The sequence below is a fragment of the Mustela putorius genome, unplaced genomic scaffold, assembly GCF_011764305.1.
Source record: "Mustela putorius furo isolate JIRA1106 unplaced genomic scaffold, ASM1176430v1.1 tig00000487_pilon_pilon_pilon, whole genome shotgun sequence".
In the NCBI taxonomy this organism is placed as follows: domain Eukaryota; kingdom Metazoa; phylum Chordata; class Mammalia; order Carnivora; family Mustelidae; genus Mustela; species Mustela putorius.
The window spans coordinates 354,582-380,350 of record NW_025421399.1 but is presented as its reverse complement, the minus strand read 5'-3'; the positions used below and the strand labels follow the sequence as shown (position 1 = coordinate 380,350).

At 43.3% G+C, this 25,769-nt stretch overlaps 3 protein-coding genes across 3 annotated transcripts; all 3 read left to right on the top strand.

Annotated features, from left to right (window-relative positions):
• The first annotated feature begins 2,713 nt into the window (after positions 1-2,713).
• Positions 2,714-3,043, top strand: LOC101683148 (keratin-associated protein 17-1). Its single transcript, XM_004772757.1, has one exon. It carries the CDS (start codon positions 2,714-2,716, stop codon positions 3,041-3,043), a length of 330 nt encoding a protein of 109 aa, XP_004772814.1.
• A 6,384-nt stretch (positions 3,044-9,427) lies between these two features.
• LOC101688354 (keratin-associated protein 16-1) lies at positions 9,428-10,408 on the top strand. The gene is made up of 2 exons (XM_045080645.1): positions 9,428-9,604; positions 9,650-10,408. The coding sequence occupies exons 1-2, from the start codon at positions 9,428-9,430 to the stop codon at positions 10,406-10,408; spliced, it is 936 nt and encodes a 311-aa protein (XP_044936580.1).
• Positions 10,409-16,211: 5,803 nt separating this feature from the next.
• Positions 16,212-17,246, top strand: KRTAP29-1 (keratin associated like protein 29-1). Its single transcript, XM_004772776.1, has one exon. It carries the CDS (start codon positions 16,212-16,214, stop codon positions 17,244-17,246), a length of 1,035 nt encoding a protein of 344 aa, XP_004772833.1.
• The last annotated feature ends 8,523 nt before the right edge of the window (positions 17,247-25,769 follow it).

Here is a 25,769-nt window from a genome sequence, read left to right as displayed (position 1 = left end):
GTTTCTTTTCCAATAGTTTATGGGAGGGATGTAGCAAGCTATGTGTAAGTGCAAAGTTACATAATAGCAAAATGTTTAAAATTAAATTTCATAACACCAAGACATTGGATATATTAGAAACAAATATCTTTCAACAGAGGACTGGTTAATTAAATTATCAATATAATACATCAGTATGAAGAACTTTTTAAGGTACCGATATGGAATGAACTATGAGATACCTTGTAAAGAGGGAAAAAAAGTTAAAACCAGTGTGTTTATTATGCTACTATTACACCTGCTCTCATATGTAATGAACAAAAATATATCTATATCTCTATGTTTTTCTTGTATATAAATAATATCAAATGTTTATCAAATAATGTGGCCAATAAAGTGTTCTAAGTGCTTTATATAACTCACTTAATCTTGAGATCAATCTATGAGATTGACGTTATTATGATCATAATTTCCACAGATGTGGAAATCTAGGTGCAGAGGGAGGGGTGAAGTGAGAGTGGGAGCAGAGGGGAGGGGGGTGAAAGAACTGACTGGTGGACACAGACGTAGGAAAAACTTTACACCGCACACTTTTAGATGCCTTTCTCATCACCTGTCACTACAATGAAAGAGGGGCATCTGGGGGGGGGCTCAGTCGATTAAGCATCCAACTCTTGATTTTAGCTCAGGGTCCTGAAATTGAGCCTTGTGTTGGGCTCCATGCTCAGTGTGGGGAGGGAGTCTACTTGAGATTCTCTCCCTCTCCCTCTGCACTCTTTTTCTCTAAACTGAATAGCTGAATCTTTTTTTTATTAAATTGATTTATTTATTTTCAGAAAAACAGTATTCCTTATTTTTTCACCATGAATAGTTGAATCTTTAAAAACAAAAAAAAAAAGAATGAAAAGGATGTGTCTGTCATGGACACCACTGTATTATACTTACCCGAAGGTGTCCATCAGGGGATGTGGAGTGACGGAAGCAACATCTGGGCTATGAATCTACTCTATCATTAGTCCTCTCTGGGCCTTGATATCAACTTCTGCAGAAAAAAAAAGGCTTGGGGGTGATGGTCATGGTAGCTTTAAATTATATCAATGTTTCCTAACCTATCTGAGAATTTGAGTCATCTGGGAAACTTTAAAATATATAGTTTCTCAGGCTCTCACGAACACATATTCTGATTTAACAGGACTGGGGTATAGATTGGGAGGTTCTGGATGTTTCAAAAGCCCCTGCCTCAGGCAATTCCGATGTAAAAATCAGGTGTAGAGACCCTGGACCGCATGATCTCTTCCTCCCAGTTCTATATTTCTTCAATGTGAAAAATTTCCCTCATTGTGAAATTTTCTTCAATGTGAAAATTCTTCATGTCCTGTGAAGTACTGAGCATTCTGTCGGATCCAAGAAATCCATCATCTGTCCCCACCCTTCTCAGTCCGTCCAGCTGGTCTTTTAGAGGCTATCTGTACCTCCGGGCCCATCCAAAAAGAAAATGCAAATTAAAACAGAAGGGCAGTGTCTTCTGATCCAGATCTCCACTCCCACTGCCACCTCCACATCCTCACCTCCCACTGCACCCCCTTCTCCAGGTGCTTCCTTCCAAAGCCCGAGCCTTCGTCTCCAGGATTGCCATGACCATTCCAAGGGTATGACAAGGGACCAAACCTGACAGAGGGATAGGAAGTTTGACCCATCTCAGAATTTACACATGGACCTGAATCCTCTGTGGATTCTCGCCTCTTTCCAAAAGTATTTTTTTCCCCTGGGATGGTACTCTGGTTGTCTCCTAGTCCCTCATTGTGCCAGATGGTCTGTAAAGTTGGAGCTCTTAAAAAAAAGGACACAACATTCCCATTTTCATGTGTTGCTTTGAATAGTCAATGATCGTTCTTCCTTTTTTCTTTCCCCTTCCTTCCCCTCATTCCCCCCGACACCCCCCTCCATCTCTTTCCATCAAAGAAAGGGTTCTGACCACTGCTCTTCCCGCCCACTTAGAGAGGAGTGTGAGTGTTCAGTTCACCAGGAGGTCCAGGGAGAACGTGGCTCCCACTTCTTGCAGTTTTATGATGAGTCTCTTTCCTTTTCACAAGGCAGTTATTAATCATGACTGATGCTCACCGACCAAGCCCAAACAATTGTGTGGCACACTCCACATACCACACACAGTCACAAATGTTTGCCTCGCTCACATGGGCTAGCACGAGGATGCTATTGCCGCCTGGGAGGAGCCACGGGACCAGACCTTGTATTGCAGTCTCTGCCTGCTGCGGGAGGCACAGGACATCCAGCTTTTACTATTCTGATTTTCCAGAATGATCATTCATGATGATCATGGGCTGGGCTGCCCACTTGCCACCAGAGGAGATGAGGAAGGGGAGCACCCATTCCAGAGCCAGAGTCCATGGCTCTCTCCAACCTGGGCTAATGATGGCTGGCTGGCGTTTGGCCGTGATGACAGGTCTTTCCGAAGATGTATTTTTACCCTCTGGACAAATAGCAGTTGGGACGAGTGGGGCTTTTTTATGAGTTGAGGTACTCAGAGCTGGAAAATAAACAGGCAGCTAATGAAACGTTCTTATGGAAACTGGCATAAATAATAACAAAGGAAACATCCTGTCCCCCGTGCCAACACCCTCGGGTGAGGGGCTATAAAAGCTGCTGGCCACCGGCCACCGTCAGACGTGGGGAACTCCGGCCGCGCTCCTGACCTGCCACCTGACCTGTCGGGACCATGGGGTGCTGCCCAGGGGACTGCTTCACCTGCTGCCCTCAAGACCAAGACTGCTGTGAAGTGTGCTGCTGCCAGCCCGCCTGCTGCGGCTGCTGTGGTTCCTGCTGCGGCTGCTGTGGTTCCTGCTGCGGCTGCGGGGGCTCTGGCTGCGGAGGCTCTGGCTGCGGAGGCTGCGGGAATGGCTGCTGCGGGAGTGGCTGCTGTGGCTCCGGCTGCGGCTCCGGCTGCGGGGGCTGTGGGAGCGGCTGCTGTGGGTCCGGCTGCTGCGGCTCGTCGGGGTGCTGTGGTCCTGTCTGCTGCCAGCCTACGCCTGTTTGCGAGACGAAGTGAAGCCCTCTGCCCCCTCCGCGGAGCTGCCCTAGCAAAGCCTCCACCTGCGGCAGGTGGAGAGACTCCTTGTCTCCAGGACATTCCTGGCCCCCAAGACAGCGTCCTGCCTCCGTGTTATTTGTAGACGAGGGCTTGTTCTCCAATGCCTGCCCTGGTGTTTCAAGGTCCTGAGAGTAAGAGCCATAAGCTGGTGAGAAAATGGAAACTGGGTCCCATCCAAAGTGATCCCCGAAGCTCGCAGGGTGACTCCCCATGGCTTTATTTTCATGGACTTAAATGTCTTGTCACTGGAAGGCATCCTCTTACTCAAGGTGGCTTTGGGACTGACCCTTCTCCTCAGCTTTCTGCTGCTTTTGAATGCAAAAATTTCTCTTTGTTAACTTCTTAATAAATTCGAGCTTGCTGGCATAACCAAATTAGTTCTCCCGCCTCTTCCTTGGCTCCCTCCTGGGCATTGGGCCAGGAAAATTTACTCTGGCATCCACAATTGGGTTTTTGAAATGTGCTTTGTGGACCAGAGTCCCCTTGCATCGGAATCACCTGGGGGCAAGTTAAAAGGGAGATTCTGAAGCCCACCCTCAGGGCTGTAGCTTGACAATTTTGTTTTAAATAAGAAGCCCAGATGTAGACTAAAGCTTCCATGGTTTGTATGAGATTCACTTGGGGAGGTTTTAAAAATACAGATTCTTAGGCTTCACCATTAGAGATTTTTTTAAAAAAAGATTTTATTTACTTATTTGACAGAAATCACATGTAGGCAGAGAGGCAGCAGGGGGTGGTGGGGTAAGTAGGCTCCCTGCTGAGCAGAGATGTGGGGCGGATGTGGGGCGGATGTGGGGCTTGATCCCAGAACCCTGGGATCATGACCTGAGCAGAAAGCAGAGGCTTAACCCACTCAGCCACCCAGGCAACCCTAGAGATCTTATCCATTAGCTCCAGCGTGGCTGCCTTGGGAACCTGTATTTTAAAAATGAAGTAAATGGGAAAATGCCGAGGCTGGCCAAGATTTAATCATTTATTTATTTATTTATTTGACAGAGAGAGAGAGAGAGAGAGAGAGATCACAAGTAGGCAGAGAGGCAGGCAGAGAGAGAGGAGGAAGCAGGCTCCCCGCTGAGCAGAGAGCCTGATGCAGGACTCGATCCCAGGACCCTGAGATCATGACCTGAGCCAAAGGCAGTGGCTTAACCCACTGAGCCACCCAGGCACCCCAAGATTTAATCTTGAGTAAGGGGCATGGCTTTCTTCAGCAGGATAGCTCTCCTAGAATGGTTCTTCAGGAGGGCTCCAGGTTTGGTCAGAACTTTCTGGCCAAGTTGGGAAGAGGCTGTGGTAAAACAAGCTTGATTTGGAATGGAAGAGGTTCCTCTGGCAGAACTTGGTGAACACAGTGCTTATGGATGTTATGGGAATTCTAGTTTTTTCTTCTAGCCAAATGCTTTGGCAAAGTCTCCTTCTTCTGGGTTAGGTTTTCTTGTTCTGAAACCAGCTGTATTTCTTCTCTTTGGGTCCCAGGGCTGAGAGAGGTGAGTATTCATCTGCCAGGTGGGGCCTAAACCAGGTGTGAGTTAGGCTGGAAGGTGAAAATTCAGGATAGTTGATTCAACTTCTGGCTGAACATGATTTTTTAAAAAAGAGTTTATTTATTTATTTGACAGAGATCACAAGTAGGCAGAGAGGTAGGCAGAGAGTGAGAGGGAAGCAGGCTCCCCGCTGAGCAGAGAGCCCAACGCAGGGCTTGGTCCCAGGAGTCTGAGACCATGACCTGAGCTGAAGGCAGAGTCTTGAGCCCACTGAGCCACCCAGGCACCCCTGGCTGAACATGATCTTAAGCAACATGTGGAATAAAATTTATTTTGTTCTTGCCTTGGGAGAACAATATTTATTTTTCATTCCTGCAAAGCAATGTTTCATTCAACAAACAAGCAAAAATGTATTTTTTTAAAAGATTTTATTTATTTATTTGACACAGAGAGAGAGATCACAAGCAGGCAAAGAGACAGGCAGAGGGGGAAGGGGAGACAGGCTCTCTGCTGAGCAGAAAGTCTGATGTGGGGCTCGATCCCAGGACCCTGAGATCCTGACCTGAGCCAAAGGCAGAGGCTTTAGCCCACTGAGCCATCCAGGTGCCCCCCCCAAATGTATTTTTTAAAAAATTTATTTATTTGACAGAGATCACAAGTAGGCAGAGAGGCAGGCAGAGAGAGGGGGGAAGCAGGCTCCCCGCTGAGCAGAAAGCCTGATGCGGGGATTGATCCCAGGACTCTGAGACCATGACCTGAGGCTTAACCCACTGAGCTGCCCAGGTGCCCCAAAAGTGTATTTTTTATTATAAGTATGGCAATAATCTCTAAAAACACGGAAAAAATACAGAGAAATTGGAAGGGGAGTTGAACCATGAGAGACTATGGACTCTGAAAAACAATCTGAGGGGTTTGAAGGGGCGGGGGGTGGGAGGTCGGGGTACCAGGTGGTGGGTATTATAGAGGGCACGGATTGCATGGATCACTGGGTGTGGTGCAAAAATAATGAATACTGTTACACTGAAAATAAAAAATAAATTAAAAAATGAATACTGTTATGCTGAAAATAAATTAAAAAAATTTAAAAAAGATATGCAAATAAATACATAAATAAAAAGAGGGAAAATACAGAAAAATATGAAGAAGGAATAACAGCCACCTGGATTTTCAACGTCAGCTTCAGCATCTGTTACTGACATAGGTATTTCCACACTCCTTTCTAAGCATACTTACAAATAAAACTGGTATTATACTATTTTTTTTATTTGCCTTTGAAATATTTGTTTTTCATAAGCCAACTTTATTGAGGTATACTTTGTATATAATAAAGTACACACATTTGTAAGGGACAGTTTGATGAGATTTGACAATTGTATATACTTAAGTAACCACCACAGCACTCAAGATATAGAACTTGCCATCATCCCTTAAATTCTCCAGTGCCCCATTTGCAGGCAATCCTCCCCACCTCTGATCCCAGCCTCAGACAACCATTGATCTTTATATCACTATATTTCACCATTTCTAGAATCTCATGTAAATGAAATCATTCAGTGCAGTCTCTTTTCCACTTAGGATAACATTATTTATATTCATCCTTGTGTCAGATATCAACAGTTCATCCCTTTTTGTTAAATAATATTACATTGTATGAATAAAGTTCATGAAAAAATATTCATCTACTAATGGAAATTTGGGTCGTCTCCAGTGTTTGGCTATTATGAAGAAAGCTACTATGAACGTTCATGTATAAATTTTTGAGTGGACATATGTTTATTCCATGTAGCAGGGAAAGATTCTTTGAGATGACATTCCAGCATAACAGATGATGCCATGTTGAATTTCTCAGCTGACAGAGTTTATAAGGGACTAGTGGGAGGAAGGCCCTCTCCATGTGAATTTCATTGCTGGCTTAGCTGCAGAAGAAAAAGTGCATGACGAAGAACTGGAAAGGTGGGGATCAGGATCTTGGGGGCTCCTTCTCTGCTTTGCCCCCTGCAAAGTTGTCTGAAAGTCTTCTTTTCCAACTGTCTTGAGAGCTTCACCTCAAGGATTTCACTTCTTGTTCCTAATCTTCCACTTTCAACCACTAGCTCTATTGATTCTGGCTCTTTACAACCTCTCCTATTGCTCCAGGCCCAAGGCACTGTCCAGTTCAGGTTGTCACTATGAAGATTTTGAGTCATTGCCCCAGACACCTAATGGTCTCCCTGGTTCCAGACTTGCCCTCCTTCTCCCATCTCTGCACCGTAGCCAGGGAGGTCTTTCCAAAGGGCAAACATGGCCAAGTCACTCCCCTGTGTCAGTGTAAAATCTAACTACTTACCATGGTCCACAAGGTCTTTCATGATTGAGTACCCGGTATCCTTCAAGTCCCATTGCTATTCCTTCCTGTCCCTGTATCTTTCATCCTGGCTATGGAACCATTTACTGCTCCCCAATTGTATCATGCTTTTGAGAAGACTTTCTTAATTTCCTAAAAACCATGTTGGTGTTTCCCCTGGGTCCATCCATAGGACCCCAGGCATCCATCTGTCATAGCACTTGTACATATACTGTACCATAATTGCCTATGGATGGGTCTATTTCTCTCCTAAACTTGGACTCATTGAGACAGGAATTGTGGCTCATTCTTTTTGTAACCCTTGCACAGAACCAAATGATGGTTGAATTGAATGAATGATTGAAAGAGAAATTGAGTGAGTGATTGCATAAATTAATGAATGAAGGCAGAGATGATGAATAGATGGCACAATGGTTCAGCTTTTCTAGAGAACTGCATTTGCATTGATGTTGAAGGCTCATAGTGGAGGTAGCCCTTGACTGAGCAAGGATGTCAGGCCTTGGTGTTCAGAAACCTAGGGTACATTTTTCATCTCATGTCTGTAGCATTGACATGCTTTGAGAAAGCATTTGTGTTCTTTGCTTTTGATCACAAACTTTTTGCAAAAAATCTCTTGTCTTTCTTCTTTATCCTTTGGGTCTTGGAGGTGTCTTTGTTTTAAAAGCTATTAAAATCACCAAAATCAAGAGGGATTCTTGAGGGCCACTGAATGCTTGAGGTGTGGGTGGATGGAAGGAAAATAAGGAGGAGAAGCTGAGAGTCTGGGTCAAGTGCTTTCTGGGGACAGGTAGAACCAGTGGTCTGGGGCAGGGTTGTTCATAGAATAGGATGGAGGACAACACAGTGGGCTGAACCTGTGGCATGTGGCTTTGATAAAGTCTTTTTTTGATAAAGTCCTTGATAAGAAAGTCAGACTAGACAGAATGGTGAGGAGGAAGGAGGGCAGTCTAGATTAGGGGGCAAGTTGGGTAGGGTTGTTAGCAAGTGACTTAAACTTTCTGATTCCGACCTTTTCTTTCCTCTTCTTGACCTATAATGGGGGGGGGGGATGAATTCCTATTTCGGAGGATTGCTGATGGTTTTAAATAAGACTATTGCTGTAGGGGCACCTGGGTGGCTCAGTGGGTTAAGCCTCTGCCTTCGGCTCAGGTCATGATCTCAGACTCCTGGGATTGAGCCCCGCATTTGGCTCTCTGCTCAGCGGGGAGCCTGCTTCCCCCTCTCTCTTGTCTGCCTCTCTGCCTACTTGTGATCTCTCTGTCAAATAAATAAATAAAATCTTAAAAAAAGACTATTACTGTAAAGTGCAGTCATTTAAAATCCAGCCCAGACAGCCCCTCTTCCACAGAGCTCACCACTGCTCCCCTCTATGAAGCCCTTTATGTCTATTGTTGACTTTACCATAGCATTGCAATGGGTTTACCTGAATGTGTGTCTGCCCACCAGAGACTGAGACCTGTGGGAATGGGTGAGTGGGTCCTATTCATGTAGGCACATCTGTGTCCCCTAGAGAACCTGGTGCAGAAGACTAGAAGATGGATAAATTATAAGTTCCTTTCTGCTCATGACGCTCAGAAACATAGATAATCCAGTTTGAAGGCAATGATGCTTATTCAAAGATGACCTGTTGCTCCAAGGATTCCAAATTTAGCAAGTCAATAAACAAACGCTTCTTGATGGGTAGATAAACAACTTCCAGATCAACAAACCTTGATATAATAAGATGTTCCTCTGAAAACTGCTCAAACAACAATGAGGAAAAGATGCAGAGGTTCCAAACAGCACATGTCAGTGAGGGGTGTATAAAAGTGAGGGCCTCAGAGAGCTGTTCCAGTCAGGCAGTACCTCTCTCAGCGCTCACAAGGGAGCAGAGGCACCTCCACCATGTCTGGAAACTGCTGTTCTAGGAAATGCCCATCCGTGCCAGGCATCTCTCTCTGCTCCACTGAGGTGAGCTGTGGAGGGCCTGTCTGCTTGCCCAGTTCCTGCCGGAGCCAGACATGGCAACTGGTGACTTGTGAAGATAGCTGCGGATCATCTAGCTGTGGCCCACAGTGCTGTCAGCCCTCTTGTTCTGTGAGCAGCTGTGCCCAGCCAGTGTGCTGTGAAGCCACCATCTGTGAGCCCGCCTGTGCTGTAAGCGGCTGTGCCCAACCTGTGTGTTGTGAAGCTACCATCTGTGAGCCTGCCTGTGCCGTGAGCGGCTGTGCCCAACCGGTGTGTTGTGAAGCTACCATCTGTGAGCCTGCCTGTGCCGTGAGCGGCTGTGCCCAACCGGTGTGTTGTGAAGCTACCATCTGTGAGCCTGCCTGTGCCGTGAGCAGCTGTGCCCAGCCTGTGTGCTGTGAAGCTACCATCTGTGAGCCTGCCTGTGCCGTGAGCAGCTGTGCCCAGCCTGTGTGCTGTGAAGCTACCATCTGTGAGCCTGCCTGTGCCGTGAGCAGCTGTGCCCAGCCTGTGTGCTCTGAGGCCCCTTCCTGCCAGCCAGTTCTCTGTGTACCTGCTCCCTGCCAGTCCATGATATGCAAACCCAGCTGCTGCCAGCCAGTCATCTGTGAGCCCAGCTGCTGTTCAGCTGTCTGCACTGCGCCTAGCTCCTGCCAACCAGTGATCTGTGAGCCCACTTGCTGTCAGCCAGTCTGCCCCACACCTAGCTGCTGTCCGTCTGTCTGCTCTGTGGCTAATAGCTGCCAGGCTGTCTGCTGTGACCCCAGTCCTTGTGAGCCATCTTGCTCAGAGCCCAGCAGCTGCCAGCCAGCTCCCTGTGTGGCTCTGGTCTGTGAGCCTGTCTGTCTTCGCCCTATCTGCTGTGTTCCAAGCCCTTGTGAGCCACCTTGTGTCTCCAGCACTTGCCAAGAGCCCTCTTGTTGCATCTCCAGCATCTGCCAGTCCATCTGCTCTGAGCCCAGTCCTTGTTCAGCAAGTATCTGTGTGCCCAGTCCATGTCAACCTAACTGCTACATAGTTAAGCGCTGCCGGTCCACCTGCCCTGAGCCTATTTCCTGCCCATCTACCTCCTGCCAACCTCTCTGCTGCCGCCCGGGGTCTTCTGCATCTGCCATCTGCCAACCAACTTGCTCTCGGACTTTCTACATACCCAGCTCCTGCAAACCGCCTTGCACCCCTCCGGTTTCTTATCGCCCATTCTGTCGCCCAATCTGCTCTGGACCCATCACTTATAGGCAGCCATATGTGACATCCATCTCCTATCGCCCTGCCTGCTACCGTCCATGCTACTCCATCCTGCGCCGTCCGGCCTGTGTCACTTCTCTCTCTTACCGTCCAATCTCCTCCCGTCTACCTTGTGCTGCTGACTCCTGTAAACGGGATTGCAAAAAATCTACTTCTAGCCAACCAGATTGCACTGACTCGACGTCCTGCAAGGCCGAGGTCTCAAATGCCAGTCCCTGCCAACCCAGTGAGGCCAAACCCACCAGCCCAACCACCCGTGAGGCTGTAGCCAGCTCGCCACCTGCCGCCAAGCCTGCTGACCACTGATCTGGCCTCACCCCACCGATTCCTGCAAAGCAAACCTCCAGCTAGAAAGAAACCTTAACTACTTTCCCCAAAGCTCACAATGACTTAAAAGCTTTCTGCACCACCACTCACCATCTTCTTACACTTCGAAGATCTCATCAGAAATGGCAGTCTCCTAATGGTCCAAATGAAGGTGACCTGGGCACCCGGTGAGGGGGTCATTCGGGGTTTCTGCCTGCTGCTGCCATCAAACTGAGAAGAGCTGCTTCACCACATCATCCTGAGTCTCTTTCCCAGCACTAAGTCTTTTGTCCTCATGCATGTGCTTCCTTGCTGGGTGTGCTCACGTTCCTTGGGGACTTCTTCCATGAGAAAAAGATATTTAACTGTCCAATAAAGTGGCTAAGTTGAAGTGACACGCTTTTCTCATTGCCCTGTTAACGTCATATTCTCATCAGCTAACTTGGTTTGCCTTTGAAAGCAACGTCATTCATTGGTCTATCCAACAAGCTTTATTAGACAGCCATTAGCCAGGGACTGTGTTAGGCTATAGGAACGAAAGGACGTATGTCTCAGTCCTTGTTCTCAGGGAGCTCACTATCAGGATGGGGGTGGGGGAGACAGATAGGCAGACAGACAGTTACTTCATTGCCTTGTGCTAAGTACTTGGAGAGAGGCAAACATAGGGCAGTTTGAACCCAGCAGGCAGGAGGAGATATAGGGAAGAGTTTGGGGAGTGTGATACTGAAGCTGAATCTTTCAGCACAAATAAGAATTAACCAGTTCAAAACCAGAAAGGTGGCTGTTTTCCAGGCAGGGGAAACATAGAAATGAATGGGGCTGTGAGCACACCATTCATTAGGGAGGCTTGGGCAGAGGTGTGCTTAGAGGCAGGTGAGCTCTGAGGTCAGCTAAGTAGACAGTGACCTGCCTTATCAGGCCTTGTAAGTTAGACAGAGACATTTTATTTTTATTTTTATTATTTTTTTCCTAATCAAAATACCTTTTTTTAAAATTAATTTATTTATTTTCAGAAAAAATAGTATTCATTATTTTTTCACCACACCCAGTGCTCCATGCAATCCGTGCCCTCTATAATACCCACCATCTGGTACCCCAACCTCCCACCCTCCCCCGTCACTTCAAACCCCTCATTTTAGTTTGGTGCAGGGCTGACATGAAGGCATTTCAGGGCCATATGTTGGGCAGTGACATGAAGAGCACCTGGTTTGGGTATGTCCCTCTGTCCTTGGTCTAGAGAACTGAGTGAAGGAACATGGACTTGGATGTAAGGAGAATGGGAGCAAGCCAATGGCTTTGGGGTTCACAGTGGGATAAAACAAGTGGGAGGGCACCCTTACAATAAGGCAGATAACCTGGATTTCTTGTGCTGTCAGCCCATTTCCTACCCATCTACCTCCTGCCAACCTCTCTGCTGCCACCTAGGGTCTTCTGCATCTGCCTTCTGCCAACCAACTTGCACCCAGACTTTCTACATACCCAGCCTGGGCAAAATGCCTTGGACTTTATGTTTTCCTAGTCTCTGCAGGGCACGCTCCTTGTGTAAACTCCATTCACACTTCCTTCCAATCCTAAGGACTGAGTCTCTTCAAAGTAGTCGCTTAGTGATGGCATAAAGGGCTATCCCTAGGCCTCAAAGTGCAGTGAGGGTGGACCAGGGCTTCTCAGCTTCAGTGTTATTGACATTTTGGGCTGAATAGTTCTTTGTCATGGAGACCATCACTTTCACATTGTAGGATATTAAGCAGAATCCCTGACCTTTACCAGCTAAATGCTGGGAGAATCCCCTGAGTGTGATGATCAACAATGTCTCCGATTAACAAACATCCCTGGGGATAAGGAACAAACTTGACCCTGTTTGAGAACCACTGGGTTATACAGTGGCAGAGGGAGAAACTCAAAGGTGGAGCTTAACCAGTACATTGGTGTCAGGATTACTGTCTCATCAGGCTCAGGTCATGATCTCAGGGTCCTGGGATCAAGTCCCGCATCGGGCTCTCTGCTCAGTGGGGAGCCTGCTTCCCTCTCACTCTCTGCTTGCCTCTCTGCCTACTTGTAATTTCTCTCTCTGTGTGTCAAATAAATAAATAAAATCTTTAAAAAAAATCTCTGTCCCAAGCACAGTCCTAGTGATTCATGTGAATCATAGCAATTCCGTGAAGTAAGATTTCTTTCCCTCTGTTTTATAAGATGAATATGAGCAACAATCCAAGGGCCCAAAAACAGAGACAAGACTATATTGTGGTATAGTCACACAATAAATACAATACTGCAGTGAAAACAACTGGACAGGGATGCCTGGGTTGTGCAGTCGATTAAGCATCTGCCTTTGGCTCAGATCATGATCTCAGGGTTCTGGCATCGAGTCCTGCATTGGGCTCCTTGCTCAGCAGGAAGCCAGCTTCTTCCACTGCCTGCTGCTCCCCCTGCTTGTGCTCTCTACTTCTGACAAATAAATAAAATCTTAAAAAACCCAAGACCACCTCCCCTGCCAAATAAACCCCTACAACTGGACAATAGCCATATGCAAAACAAGGGTGAACCTGACCAGAATAGAGGTGATACAAACAAGCCTCAAGACCACATATATGTTTAAACCTCAAAAACAACACTCATACGTACATGCATATACATATGTATGAGTATACACACATGTACACATATGCACACACACATACAAATGTATACCTAACATATATTCACAAAGGAATGTTAAACACAGAATTCAGGATAGCCACAGGGAGTGAGAAACATACAAAAGTAACATACCAGTTAAATATATATAACATGCAGAACATAGGGTTCTGTCCAAAGTTTGTGTTTTTTATGCATCATGATTCTTGATGCGATCACAACAGTCCTTGGTGGTATACCAGATGTCTTTAGTGCCTTGAGACACAGTAAAATGAAATATGTCCTTCTTTTTTTCATCTTTATTGAGGCGTCATTGACAAAACTGTAAGGTACTTGAAGTGTCCACGATGAGGATTTCATATACATAATATATCATGAAAAGATTCCTCCCATCTAATTAACACATCCATCAAATCATATTTTTGAGAGGGAAGCATGTGAGAACATTTAAGTTCTTTTAGTAAATTTCAGTTATGCACTACAGTGTTATTAGCTAGAGTGACTATGTTATATATAAGATCCCCATACTATACTCATCTTATAGCTGAAAGTTTGTACCACTTTTTTGTTTGTTTGTTTCTAGGTGATTTTTAAAAAATATTTTATTTATTATTTTTAAAATTTCTTTTCACTGTTCCAGAATTCATTGTTTATATACCACACCCAGTGCTCCATGCAATACGTGCCCTCCATAATACCCACCACCAGGCTCACCCAACCTCCCACCTGCCTCCCCTCCAAAACTCTCAGATTGTTTCCCAGAGTCCACAGTCTCTCATAGTTCATCTCTCCCTCCAATTTCCCCCAACTCCCTTCTCTTCTCCAGCTCCCCATGTCCTCCATGTTATTCCTTATGCTCCACAAATAAGTGAAACCATATGATAATTGACTCTTTCTGCTTGACCTATTTCACTCAGCATACCATTTACCAACCACTTGAGAAGTTCCTTTAGAAGGAAGAAAGGCAAGGACAGAATCAGAGAAAAATGGGTGTAAAAATGGGTTGCTTTAAGATGGGATTGGGAGGGAGACAAACCATAAAAGTCTCACAAAACAAACAGGGTTGCTGGGAGGAGGGGGATAGGGAGCAGGTGGTTAGGTTATGGACATTGGGGTGGGTATGTGCTATGGGGAGTGCTGTGAAGTGTGTAAGCCTGATGATTCACAGACCTGTACCCCTGGGGCAAATAATACATGATATGTTAATAAAAAACGGGCTGTTTTAAAAACAATAAAAGTGGTAGGTATGAGCATGGGGATTGATAGTTTTCCAGGTTGGGGTTGACATTGTTTCTCAAATATATTCATGTTCCCATTATGACTTCTATTTGGTGAGACCAAAATATTTCTTCTGAAAGTTGAGAGCTTTGGGATGTAGATAGGAATAAAACGGAGTGCAAGTTTGTACCACTTGTGATCCCTGAAGTTTGCAAGGTGCCAAAATGACTAGTGATGAGTTGGACGGCAAAAGAAATGGTCGGTGCTGTGGTAGAAAAGCAATGGTAGAAAAAAAAAAAGGCATTTGAATGACAAGGGTGAAGATTTCCCAGGCATCATTCTGATCAGAAAAGTTTTCCTTCCTTTTAAAATGAGGGTAAGGAAGAGGGCGCCAAGGAGAAGTACTGGTACTTTGAAAAGTACCTTCCAGAATTTCCAACATTTTTAGTAATTGTGAGGCAGTTAATAAAAATAAAAATAACCTGAGCAACAGCAATGTGGTTGATTGATAAACTCTCAGTACTTTGAATACTTGGGTAATGAACTAACACATCCCACAGAGTGAGTTAGTAGCCAGAAAATGGCACTAGCCCTATTGGGATCCTAAGGCCATGATCTTTCTATTCTGTTGTGAATCTCTGGTGTGAACTGGATCAGACATGGACCGTGTGGGATGCTGAAGATGACTGGTGACACAGAGCCCGGGCGAGCCTAGAGAAAGAGGGGAAGAGTTAGGACAACCAATGCCTCATAAGTCCCTCTTGGGTGATTTAACACTAAAATTATTTTGCAGTGATGTCCTAATATAGCTATTGGTTGTTGTAGTTTTATATTTATAGAATTTATATGTTGTGAACTCCATAATATGATTTAATCCTTGGTAAAATATTTTGTAGTTATTAAAATTTCCACATTAAAAGATTGTCTTTGGGTGTATGGATAAGTAGAGGTAAGAACTCATACTGGTTTAATCGAGTCACTGTACTGGATGAATGGCCTCTAGCATAGGGCCTGGGCCACCGGCCCAAGAGTCAGCATACTGCTATACAAATGTCAGTCTTCAGTCATTGGGTTATAGTCATTTTCTTCCACTCCAAAGTTAGGAGGTCTAACAGGTGATTAAGACCAGAGGTTTTGGGGTCTGCCCAAACTAGGTTTGGACCTTATTTCAACATTTTATTGCTTGCAAAATTTTGGGAACAGGATTCAAACTCTTTGAGTTGGTTTTGCTATACCTCTAACATAGTAGTGAGAATCATACCTTCTACTTAAGGTCATTGCAAGATTCAATGAAAAATGAAGTCAATGACTTGGTATATAGTAAGTATGCTATAAATGGAAGGGAAACCTTTCCTACTACTACTGTTGCTGTTATTTTTAGTGGTACTAATAAAACGAAGTTTCAGGAAAACCAAATGGGAAGAAGGTTCTTAGAGGTGGAGATATTGAAGTGCCCTTGGGTTGCACTGCCTGGTTTTCTATTCACCATCTCGTACATCACCCTCTTTCAACTGGGTCAAGGCTTCATTTCCTGATCATCTAAATGGTGCAGAACTGCATTCCTTGGAGGAAGAACAGGCTGCTTTGGCTGGGCTGAGGCCTCCTGATGAGAGGTTAGTTCAGAAAAAGGCCTGCTTCAGGGCAGCTGGAGAACAACCTGTAAAAGAGACAGCTCATCCCAGAGCAGGAACCATCAAGGAATCCAAACTCAGCAAAGAGAACTCTCAACTCAACTGACAAGTTTTTAAAGTGGGGACAATATCTATCCAGGCTCATGAAGCCTGCTAATCAGATGTTTGTAGGCAAATGAGTAGAAACAATAATAAGGAAAGATGCTCTAAGTTGTACCAACACTCCTAGTGAAGGACTATATAAGCCCCCATGTATTAGATGTCTTTCGCACTCAGGTATACTGAGTTTGCAACTTCCTAGCAAGGTTAACACCAGTGCCATGGGGGACAGCTGTTGTCCCGGAACCACCATGGCCATTCCAGCTGTGCCCACTTTCATGTGCTCAAATGGTGGTGGCTTCCGAAATGGTATTTGCTTGCCTAGTTCCTGCCGGAGCAGAACGTGGCAACTGATCACATGCCAAGAAAATTGTCAGCCATCCAGCAGTACCCCAAGTGTCTGTGAACCTGCTTCTTGCCAACCTACCTGCCTTCCAGCAACTTCTTGCGTTGGTTTTGTCTGCCAACCCATTTGCTCCTGCACAGCCAGCTATGAATCTGGAACTGGTCAGTCTCCTTGCCTGGTTAGCTCATGCCAACCCTCCTGCACGGAATCTACCAGTTGTCAGGCAAATTGCAACGAAGCCAGCCTTGACCAGCAAAGCTCCTGCCAAGAACCTGTCTTTGTGTCCAGATCATGTCAGTCAGCTTGTGGCCAATCGGTCTGCTGTGACACTGTGTCCGGCCAGCCATCCTGCTCTGAGGTAACTTCCTGTATTGAAAATTCTTGCCCACCAACCATCTGTGCAGCTTGTCCATGCCAGCCAACTCGTTGCCAGGCAGGTTCTTGTCAACCCATTAATGGCGAAGATCAGCTCTGCAAATCAACTTATTACCAACCCATCTGCTACATTCTCAAGACTTGCCAGTTGGTTCCCTGCATGCCTGTTCCCTGCCAGCCATCAACTTGTATGTTAAGTTCTTGCAGTCCTACATGCTGTGTGTCCTCACCTTGCCAGCCACTTCACTGCCAACCAATGTCTTCTATATCCTTCATCTGTCAGCCAGTGGCTAACTGCCAGCTCCCATGTTCTGTAAACAACCCTTGTAAACGAGTTTCCTGTGGCACTGTGCTTTCCAGCCAACCACCTTGTGATGAATCCACTTCTTGCAACCAAGGTGGCTGCAAATCTCCTTCCTGCCAACCAGCTTGCTGTGTGACAGGTTTAGGCAAATCATCCAGCGGTGGCTGCAATTGCTTTCAGCCAACTGCCCCAAGTCTCTGCAAAGCCAACACCTGCTCGCCAACTTCCTGACCACCAGTCACGAATCCAGCTTCCGTAAGGCAAGGCTTCACTGATGCAGGACCCTTCCCATCTACTCTGAGGTCTGCCACTATCTGCAAGTGCATTGCCACCCCATGGTGCTCTCTTCTGGCTGAGGGCAAATTCTATCTGTGTGCTAACTTCATTTTGAGTCCAGCCCCACATTCTCACCAGGTGCTGATGAGGAAATTTGTCCAGCCACTAAGAAATCTTTCTTCATCAAGGAGGACATTTCTGTAAGCCTGGTCCACACTACAACTTGCATTTCCTCATGTTGTCAGTTCATCACATCAGCATTGTGTGTTTGTCTTTCTTTTCTTTCCTTTTTTTGTCTTGTCTTGTCTTGTCTTGTCTTGTCTTGTCTTGTCTTCTCTTCTCTTCTCCTTTCTTTCTTCCTTCCTTTCTCTCTCTCTCTCTCTCTCTCTCTCTTTCTTTCTTTCTTTTTTTTTTTTTTTTGTGTTGTCCAGTCTTTAAAAAGACTCCTTTGATGCCAACTGCTAATAAAAATGTGAGTGATTGAACAAAACTTTCAGAATGTTTTCATTCCCTTCAATATACCCCTACATAGATTTCCTTCAGGTCACATTTGGACACATGACTGCGGGCCCTCTAAATTAGTGGATTTGCTTTAGTCTGAAAGGGTGGTCGGTGTCTGCAATTACAGATGCTCAAGTTGGAAGGGAGGAAGGGCAAACAATCCCCTGGCTTCCAATCTTTATATCACCAAAAGCTCTTTTGAGTTGAGTAGACTCCATTTCCCCACAGTGAACAGGCTTGGGAAGCCAAAGACTGAAATGGTCTAGGGAAGCCATAGACTAAAATAAAGTAAGCTTTTTGGCCATTGAGAATAGCTAAGGGTTGATTAACTTAACACTGCTTTTTTTTTTTTTTAAGATTTATTTATTTATTCCAGAGAGAGAAAGAGAGAGAGCAAGCAAGACCAGGGGCAGAGGAAGAGAGAGTCCTAAGCAGACTATGCTGAATGCAGAGCTGGATCCTACAACCCTGAGATAACAATCAGAGCTGAAGCCAAGAGTTGGACACCCAAACAACTGCACCACCCAGGCACCCCTTGACACTGGTTTTAATGATCAGTTCACCTAATGGACAATTTAAATAAAATGTAAAATTTGAAATTTATGGCTGTTGTTTGTTTGCTCAAGTTTTTGACATTTTAAGAGGCAGTTTTAAAAATGATTAGTCTAAGGAAATACCTGACCAAATAGTCGTATTATGTAATTATCAAAACTAAACATTTAAGAAATGGCTGGACTGTTTTTCTTTTCTTTTCCTTTCCTTTCTCTTCTTTTCTTTAAATATTTTATTTATTTATTTGCAGAGATCACTAGTAGCCAGAGAGGCAGGCAGAGAGAGAGAGGCATGGGGAAGCAGGCTCACTGCTGAGCAGAGAGCCTGATGCAGGACTTGATCCCAGGACCCTGGAATCATGATCTGAGCTGAAGGTAGAGGCTTTAACCCACTGAGCCACCCAGGCACCCTGTACTGGTTTTCTTTTGGGAAAGATTAGAGGGAGGTTTGCCGAGTGTACCTGTAGCAATTATGCAGAGTCCTTCCTCAAGGGCATCTGGCCTCCCCTTTAACCAAAGGCCCTGGGTCTGTGAAATGATTTAGGTCTGAAACTCAGGACATTCTTACATGGGTCTATAAGGGGGCATAGTTGAGGATGATCACATTTCTGTGATAATACAGATTTTAAAGGAAATCTGTGTCCACCACTAGGACGGTGGGTAGGCAGCAAGAGGTCATTCTTTCCATGAGGTACTCTCTTGGTCTGGTTCTCCAGAGAGAGCCAATAGGATATATATAAAGAGATGTAATAAGAGGAATTTTCTCATATGATTTTGGAAGCTGGTAGGTCCAAATCTGTAGTGTGGGCCAGCAGGCTAGATATCAAGGAAAGCTGACAGTGAAGATAAAGTCTTTATTTACACTTACATCCCAAATAGGGGAGCAAAATACAGGGCAGTTTTGAGAAAAATATTAGAAATTCCCACCACTCAGAATGGACATTTTCTTATATCTACTTTAGATCTTTAAAAAGCATAATTTAAGTAAACATTATTGATAAAGTTGAAGTCCCTTTTGTATAGGTCTCCAGCTCCACAACATTTACCTTCTTTCCTTCTCAGATACAACCTTGTGTAACCTTCCAATTCCTGTTTATATAAAAGTATAAACAGTGACTAATATTTATAAAGTAGCTGATATATAACAGTAGGGTTTGGAAATATAAGACTTCACATATACAATGTAAAATTATGTAATCTTATTTTTTCCTTCACTACTGCTTTTAAGAATGACATTTTTAAAATCAAGAATTAATATTTATATCAATCATTACTATGGTTCTTTATTAAGAATTAAAAATATATGTGTTTTATTCCATTTTGATACATGATCTGTTTCATTATAGTAGTTATTGCTATATAAAAAATGACCTCAAAAGTTTGTGGCTGAGAACAACAAACATTTATTATCTCACTCTTTCTATGGTTTAGAAATCTGTGGCTTAGCTAGGTACGTCTAACTCAGCTTCTCTTATGAGGTAGTTGTGGAGGTGTTGGCTGGGGCTGCATTGATTTCATAACTTGGTTAGGGAAGGATTCATTTCCAAGCTCACTCATGTGGCTATTGACACACTATAGGTTCTCACCAGCTGTTGGCCAGATATATCATTTCCTTGCCACATGGGCTTCTCCGTACACTGGCTGATAGTCCTCATGGCCTAGCAGCTGGATTCTCCCAAAGCAAATGGTCCTAGAGGGAGAGAATGAATACCTGATATGAATGTCCCAGGTCCTTTACAGACTAATCTTGGAAATGAGATCCCACAACATTCATTGTACTCTCTTCATTAGAGACAACTCAGTAAATCCAGCCCACACTCAAGTAGAAGGTATTGCACAAAGGCATGAATACTAGAAGGTGGGATAATTGGTAGTCATCTTAAAGATTGCCTACTACACTCTGCTTTTTATCATCCCAGTGGTCCACATATTAAATGTACTCACTCACTATTGAAGTCCTCCAAGATATCATCTAATTACACAATAAGCTTAAAGTCCAGAATCTCATTGCTGAAATCAGGCCCAAGTATGGATGAATCTCCTTGGGTGTGACTCCTTAAGTATAGCTCCAAAGTACACTTCTTCTAGATCTACAGACTTGCGAAATGAACAGGATAAACTATCCAAAAGGAAGGATAATGGCAGTGCATTTGACAGTGTGAACGTCAAAGCAACTAAAGTTTTTGACGAAGGAAAGAGAAAAATGACATTGTTAGTGGCAAAGCCAATGTGAGAAGTAGGTTTTCTACTCCAACTAGTGCCTTGGTCAAAATTCAAGACAGTGACGCCTAAGTGATCATTGAATTCATCAAATCTTAACAGCTTAAAGAATCTTGCCAGTCAATTGGCCAAATTATCCATTTATTTACACAATCATTCTGTGACATCCTTCTTAACTTTTATTTTAGTCTATGTTTGACCATCTTCAGAGAATGGGATGCGTCACTTCCCAAGGAAACACTGCATTGCTGGGCAGCTCCAAGAGTGAGTTTTCTCTTATTTTTAGTCTAAATTAATATTCATAGTCCCCATGATTGGTCTTGTTATTTGATTCCATAAGGCCAACAGAATCTAAGTCTTCTGCAGACAGATATTTCCATATTCAGATACACTGGGGCACTCTTCTCCTAAAGATCTTTTCTCTGGGATAATTATACCCAGATACCTCCATTCTTTTTTTGTTTGTTTAAGATTTTATTTATTTATTTGCTAGAGAAAGAGAGAGAGAGAGAGAACACAAACAGGGAGAGAAACAAGCCGAGGGAGAGGGAGAAGCAGGCTTCCCACTGAGCAGAGAGCCCAATGTGGGGCTTGATCTCAGGACCCTGAGATCATGACCTGAGCCAAAGGCAGATACTTTACTGACTGAGCCACCCAGGCGTCCCACAGATACCTCCATTCTTCATGATGTGATTTGAATTCCAGTTCCATTCCCAGGATAGTTGCTTTCCTCAAGACATTTTTCAATTATTCAGTATTCCTTTAAAAAGGTCATGATCAGGACCTAAGTCAAGATCCAGTTATTTTCTAATTAGTCCAGTATATGTCAAAATCATTTTACTCTTTTGAGTATAGTTCATTTTCTCTCTAGATCATGTCTGTCTGATGATGTAATTAAATACTATTCTTTGAGTTAGATATCTCATCCCCCACCAGGAAATTTTAAGGGATTTGAGTGAGTAAGTGAGGTAAGGGTGCATCTGTCCTTCCCTAGGGGCCACTTCTGTCACTCCTCAAGTGGTTTCTTGGTCCCTTTATTGATGTCTCTCGCTCCTGCCTTGGCATGCCTGTTGCTAAGTTTATATTTCTATCCAGTAATACTGATGTCCTTACTGCCATTGCATGGAAGAGAGAGTTCTTCAGGTTCATGTCTAATATCAACTTCAGATATATGGCTCTTTAACTCTGAGTTAACCATAGAGTCTTTTCCTTAGAAACCTTCACATGCTTTGAGTATCTGCAAAAAAACACTACACAGTGGATCTTCCTCAAGTTGTCTGCTTAACTGCCCTCCTAGTACATCTCTTATCCAGAATCTAAGCTTGAATTTGGGGTCAAGTTCTCATTATTATTGTGTGAAGTGAGATGCTCTCATTGGAAATGAGAGTATTTTGGCATTTGCCATTCAGACCATGCTTCTGCACTTTCCTTCTAAATTGAGAGTCCTTTTCAATTAACCTGCTGAAATCCAGATTCATGTTCTACTGAATTTCTTTGATCAACTAATCAAGCAAAAATAACAAGTTAAATTCTTTGACATGACTTGGTTTAAGTGGCCCTATGTTCTATCTTTCTCTAGGAGTTCACAAAGGTTTTTTTTTTTATTATTTTTTTTAAGGCAAGATCAAACTTACAGCTGCATGGTCTACAGAAAATTGAAAACAGAAGGACATTTGCTTGTCTCAATACATTTAGCATTGCTTGTTCTGTAAGATTTCCTCAAATATCAACGTGTGTTTTACTTGTAGTCTTTTGGTGCTCTGGGCTATAATGTGCATAGCACCCAGTGACATGAACGTATCTAGAGAATATAGGTGCTTGTAAAATCTAGTTGTCCTTATAAAAGTTTAGTCACTTTTTCCAATTTGATTATTCTGCCTTGCCTGAAAAGACAGATACCGAATAAGGGACTTTCTAGCATAACCTCACATTCCTTGTGCTACACTGCAGAGGCAGAATTCAGATCTTATTTCATTCCTGGGTCTTGGCATCAACTAAGGAAAATAGACCCTTTTCATAAACCTGGATTTTCCTTGCTAGATACGAACATGTTGAGAGCTCACTAGTTGGGTGAGTGGTGCATATGAATGCATCATGTAAAAAAAAAAAAAAAGGCAGTGTCATACTGAGGAATTTACTTCATATCAAACTCCTTTTGGTAGTTGTTGTCTCTTAATTCAGATTAAAAGAAATTAAAATCTCTTGCTCTCTTATTGTTGCAGGTTTTCCCCATTTGGTTCAGAAGGAAACACTACAATCTTCATTTTTCTTTTATGATAAAAATATCTCATGCTGGGGCACCTGGGTGGCTCAGTCATTAAGTGTCTGCCTTCAGCTCAGGTCATGATCACAGGGTCCTGGGATCGAGTCCCACCTCAGGTTCCCTGCTCCGCGGGAGGCCTGCTTCTCCCGCTCCCACTCCCCCTGCTTGAGTTCCCTCTCTTGCGGTGTCTCTCCCTGTCAAATAAATAAATAAAATCTTAAAAAAAAAATCTCATGTGTGGGAGGGAAACAATATGTGAACAAAAAAATGAAAAGCACTTGTTGCCCAGTATCCCATCCCACCCAAATTCTGTTCCCCTGGAACAAACTACTGATTTCTGATTATTATGCCCTAATCTTGGAGTTCCCTTTCCCTTTACAAGGGTTGGTTGTTTTCCCAGTTTGAAAGATGGAAGAAAAATAAAAGAAGCATTTTTGTTGACCTCACAGTTTGCCCAAATAAAGGGGTTTGTCTTACAATAATAGTCCCATTGACTCCAGGAAGTGAGTTTCCTCTGATAACCGACTTTCTCAGGAACTTACAGGCAACACCCTGAATCTAGATGGAGCTGAAGAAATATTTGATGATCATGATTTTACAACAGTCCAGAGTTATTGCAAAAAAGTCAGAGTGTTGCTCTTTAGAAGGCCACTTAATAACACTCTAGGGCAGCCCTGGATGGGGTCCATATCCAGTGTCTTAAAATGTGGCCTCTTGCCTGAGTAGTGTGGGGATAGATGTGAAAGAATTTTGTAAAATGTAAAGTGCCCTCAAAATATGAGAGCTTATGAAGAACACTCTACACATAAATCTAGATCACAAAAGGATATGTGAAATGAGTCAAGTTTTAGGTGATAAATTGGAAATGCCTTACTTGCAAAGAAGACAACTCAAATGTCCATAATGAGTAGAAAACAAATTATAAACACAACAAAGAAATGTGAAAGGTGGAAAATTTTAGAGGTGGAAAGTAAACAATTATTAGAACAGTTGGCAGGAATGGAGGATGGGGATGGAGAATTTTATGCATAAACAATTTCTAGTGATACTCATTAGCTAAGCCCAAACTATCACTAGTGGCCATAAAGCCTAACTTCTTTGGAAGGAAAATAAAGACTAGGATGTGTTCTCTTTTCTTCTTTCCTTTTTTTTTTTTTTTTTTAAAGATTTATTTATTTATTTTAGAGTCAGGGGGAGGGAGAGGGAGAGAGAGTCTCCTCAAGCAGATTTCTCGCTGAGTGTGGAGACTGATGTAGGACTCAATCTCATGACGTTTAGATCATAACATGAGCTGAAATCGAGAGTTGGATGCTTAACCAACTGAGTTATCCTGGCTCCCCAAGGATGTGTTTTCTTAAATCAAATCCCATTATTTCCCTCATGACATATTTCACCAGAGGAATAAACATAAGTAGCCTGTTTTACAGTATTTCAAACCATCAGAAAAGGACTGAACTCCACAAACTACCAGTAAAAAGGGGGAAGGAAAAGCAAGTCACTCAATGCAAGGATGTCTAGCTGTCATGGATGCAACAGGCGTACCTTTCTTAGAATAGATTTGTATAAATGAAGTTAATATTTATTGGTTTAAAGAGGAGGAGGAAGCAATAATTCAGGCACTAAACAGGATGACTCAGTAATTTGAAATACAGAAAGCCTTATAAATGATATTACAAACAGCAACAACAACTAATAATAAATCCTCTGCTATATAATAGCTAATTGTGCAATTGCAGAGATATAGATTGTTTAAAGTCTTCAAGGACATTATAAGTTATTTTAAGGATCAGCAAGCTAAAACAGCTCTTAAATTCAAATCCTGGTACATATATTTCAAATGCTGGGATGCTCACTTCAAACCCAGAGATACTATTTCTTATTTCCATCAACTCAGACTGTATGAAAATTATCTCTGATGCTTATACCCATCTAGTCTCTTTATGTCTTAGATTTCCCATGATTTTTCAAATTTTCAAATATTACCAATAAAGTTTCAGGTTCTCACTTGGAAGGTGTCTCTTGGAAGTATTTTGAGAGATAATTACAAATACTTGGAAGTATTTTGAGAGGTAATTTGTCTAAGGTTAAGAAACTAGAACTCATTTGGAGAACCTAATTTTCTCCATACTGTTTACATCCTTATGGGGCCACCAATCCCTCTTTGCAATATTCTTTCTGCACAGTACCTTTCAAATGTGTTTTTTTTTTTGCATACATAATATTGAGAGGACTTCTTTTCTTATGCATAATTATAATTTTACAAGTAGATCTTAAACGAAGTCTTATGTCTTCTTTTTTAATTTTAAAAAATTAACATATAATATATTATTGGTTTTATGCCTAAGGTCTGTGATTTGTCAGTCTTACACAATTCACAGTATCCCCATAGCACATACTTACCCAAGGTCCATCACCCAGCCACTCCATCCCTCCCACCTGCCTTCACTCCAGCAACCCTCAGTTTGTTTCCTGAGATTAAGAGAATTTTATGGTTTGTCTCCCTCTCTGGCTTCATCTTGTTTCATTGTCCCCTCCCTTCCCTTATGATCTTCTGTCTTGTTTCTCAAATTCCTCATATCAATGAGATCATATGATAATTGTCTTTCTCTGATTGACTTATTTCCCTTAGCATAATATCCTCTAGTTCCATCCACGTCATTATAAATGGCAAGATTTTGAGGTTTTTTGATGGCTACATAGTATTCCATTGTATCTCTCTCTCTCTCTAACTCTATCTCTATCTCTACGTATCTCTATCTATCTCACATCTTCTTTATCCATTCATCTGTTGATGGATGTCTAGGCTCTTTCCATAGTTTGGCTATTGTGGAGATTGCTGCTATAAACATTTGGGTGAACGTGCCCCTTTGGATCACATTGCTGGGTTGTAGGGTAGATTTATACTCAACTTTTCAATAAATTCTGGAACACTGAAAGGAAATA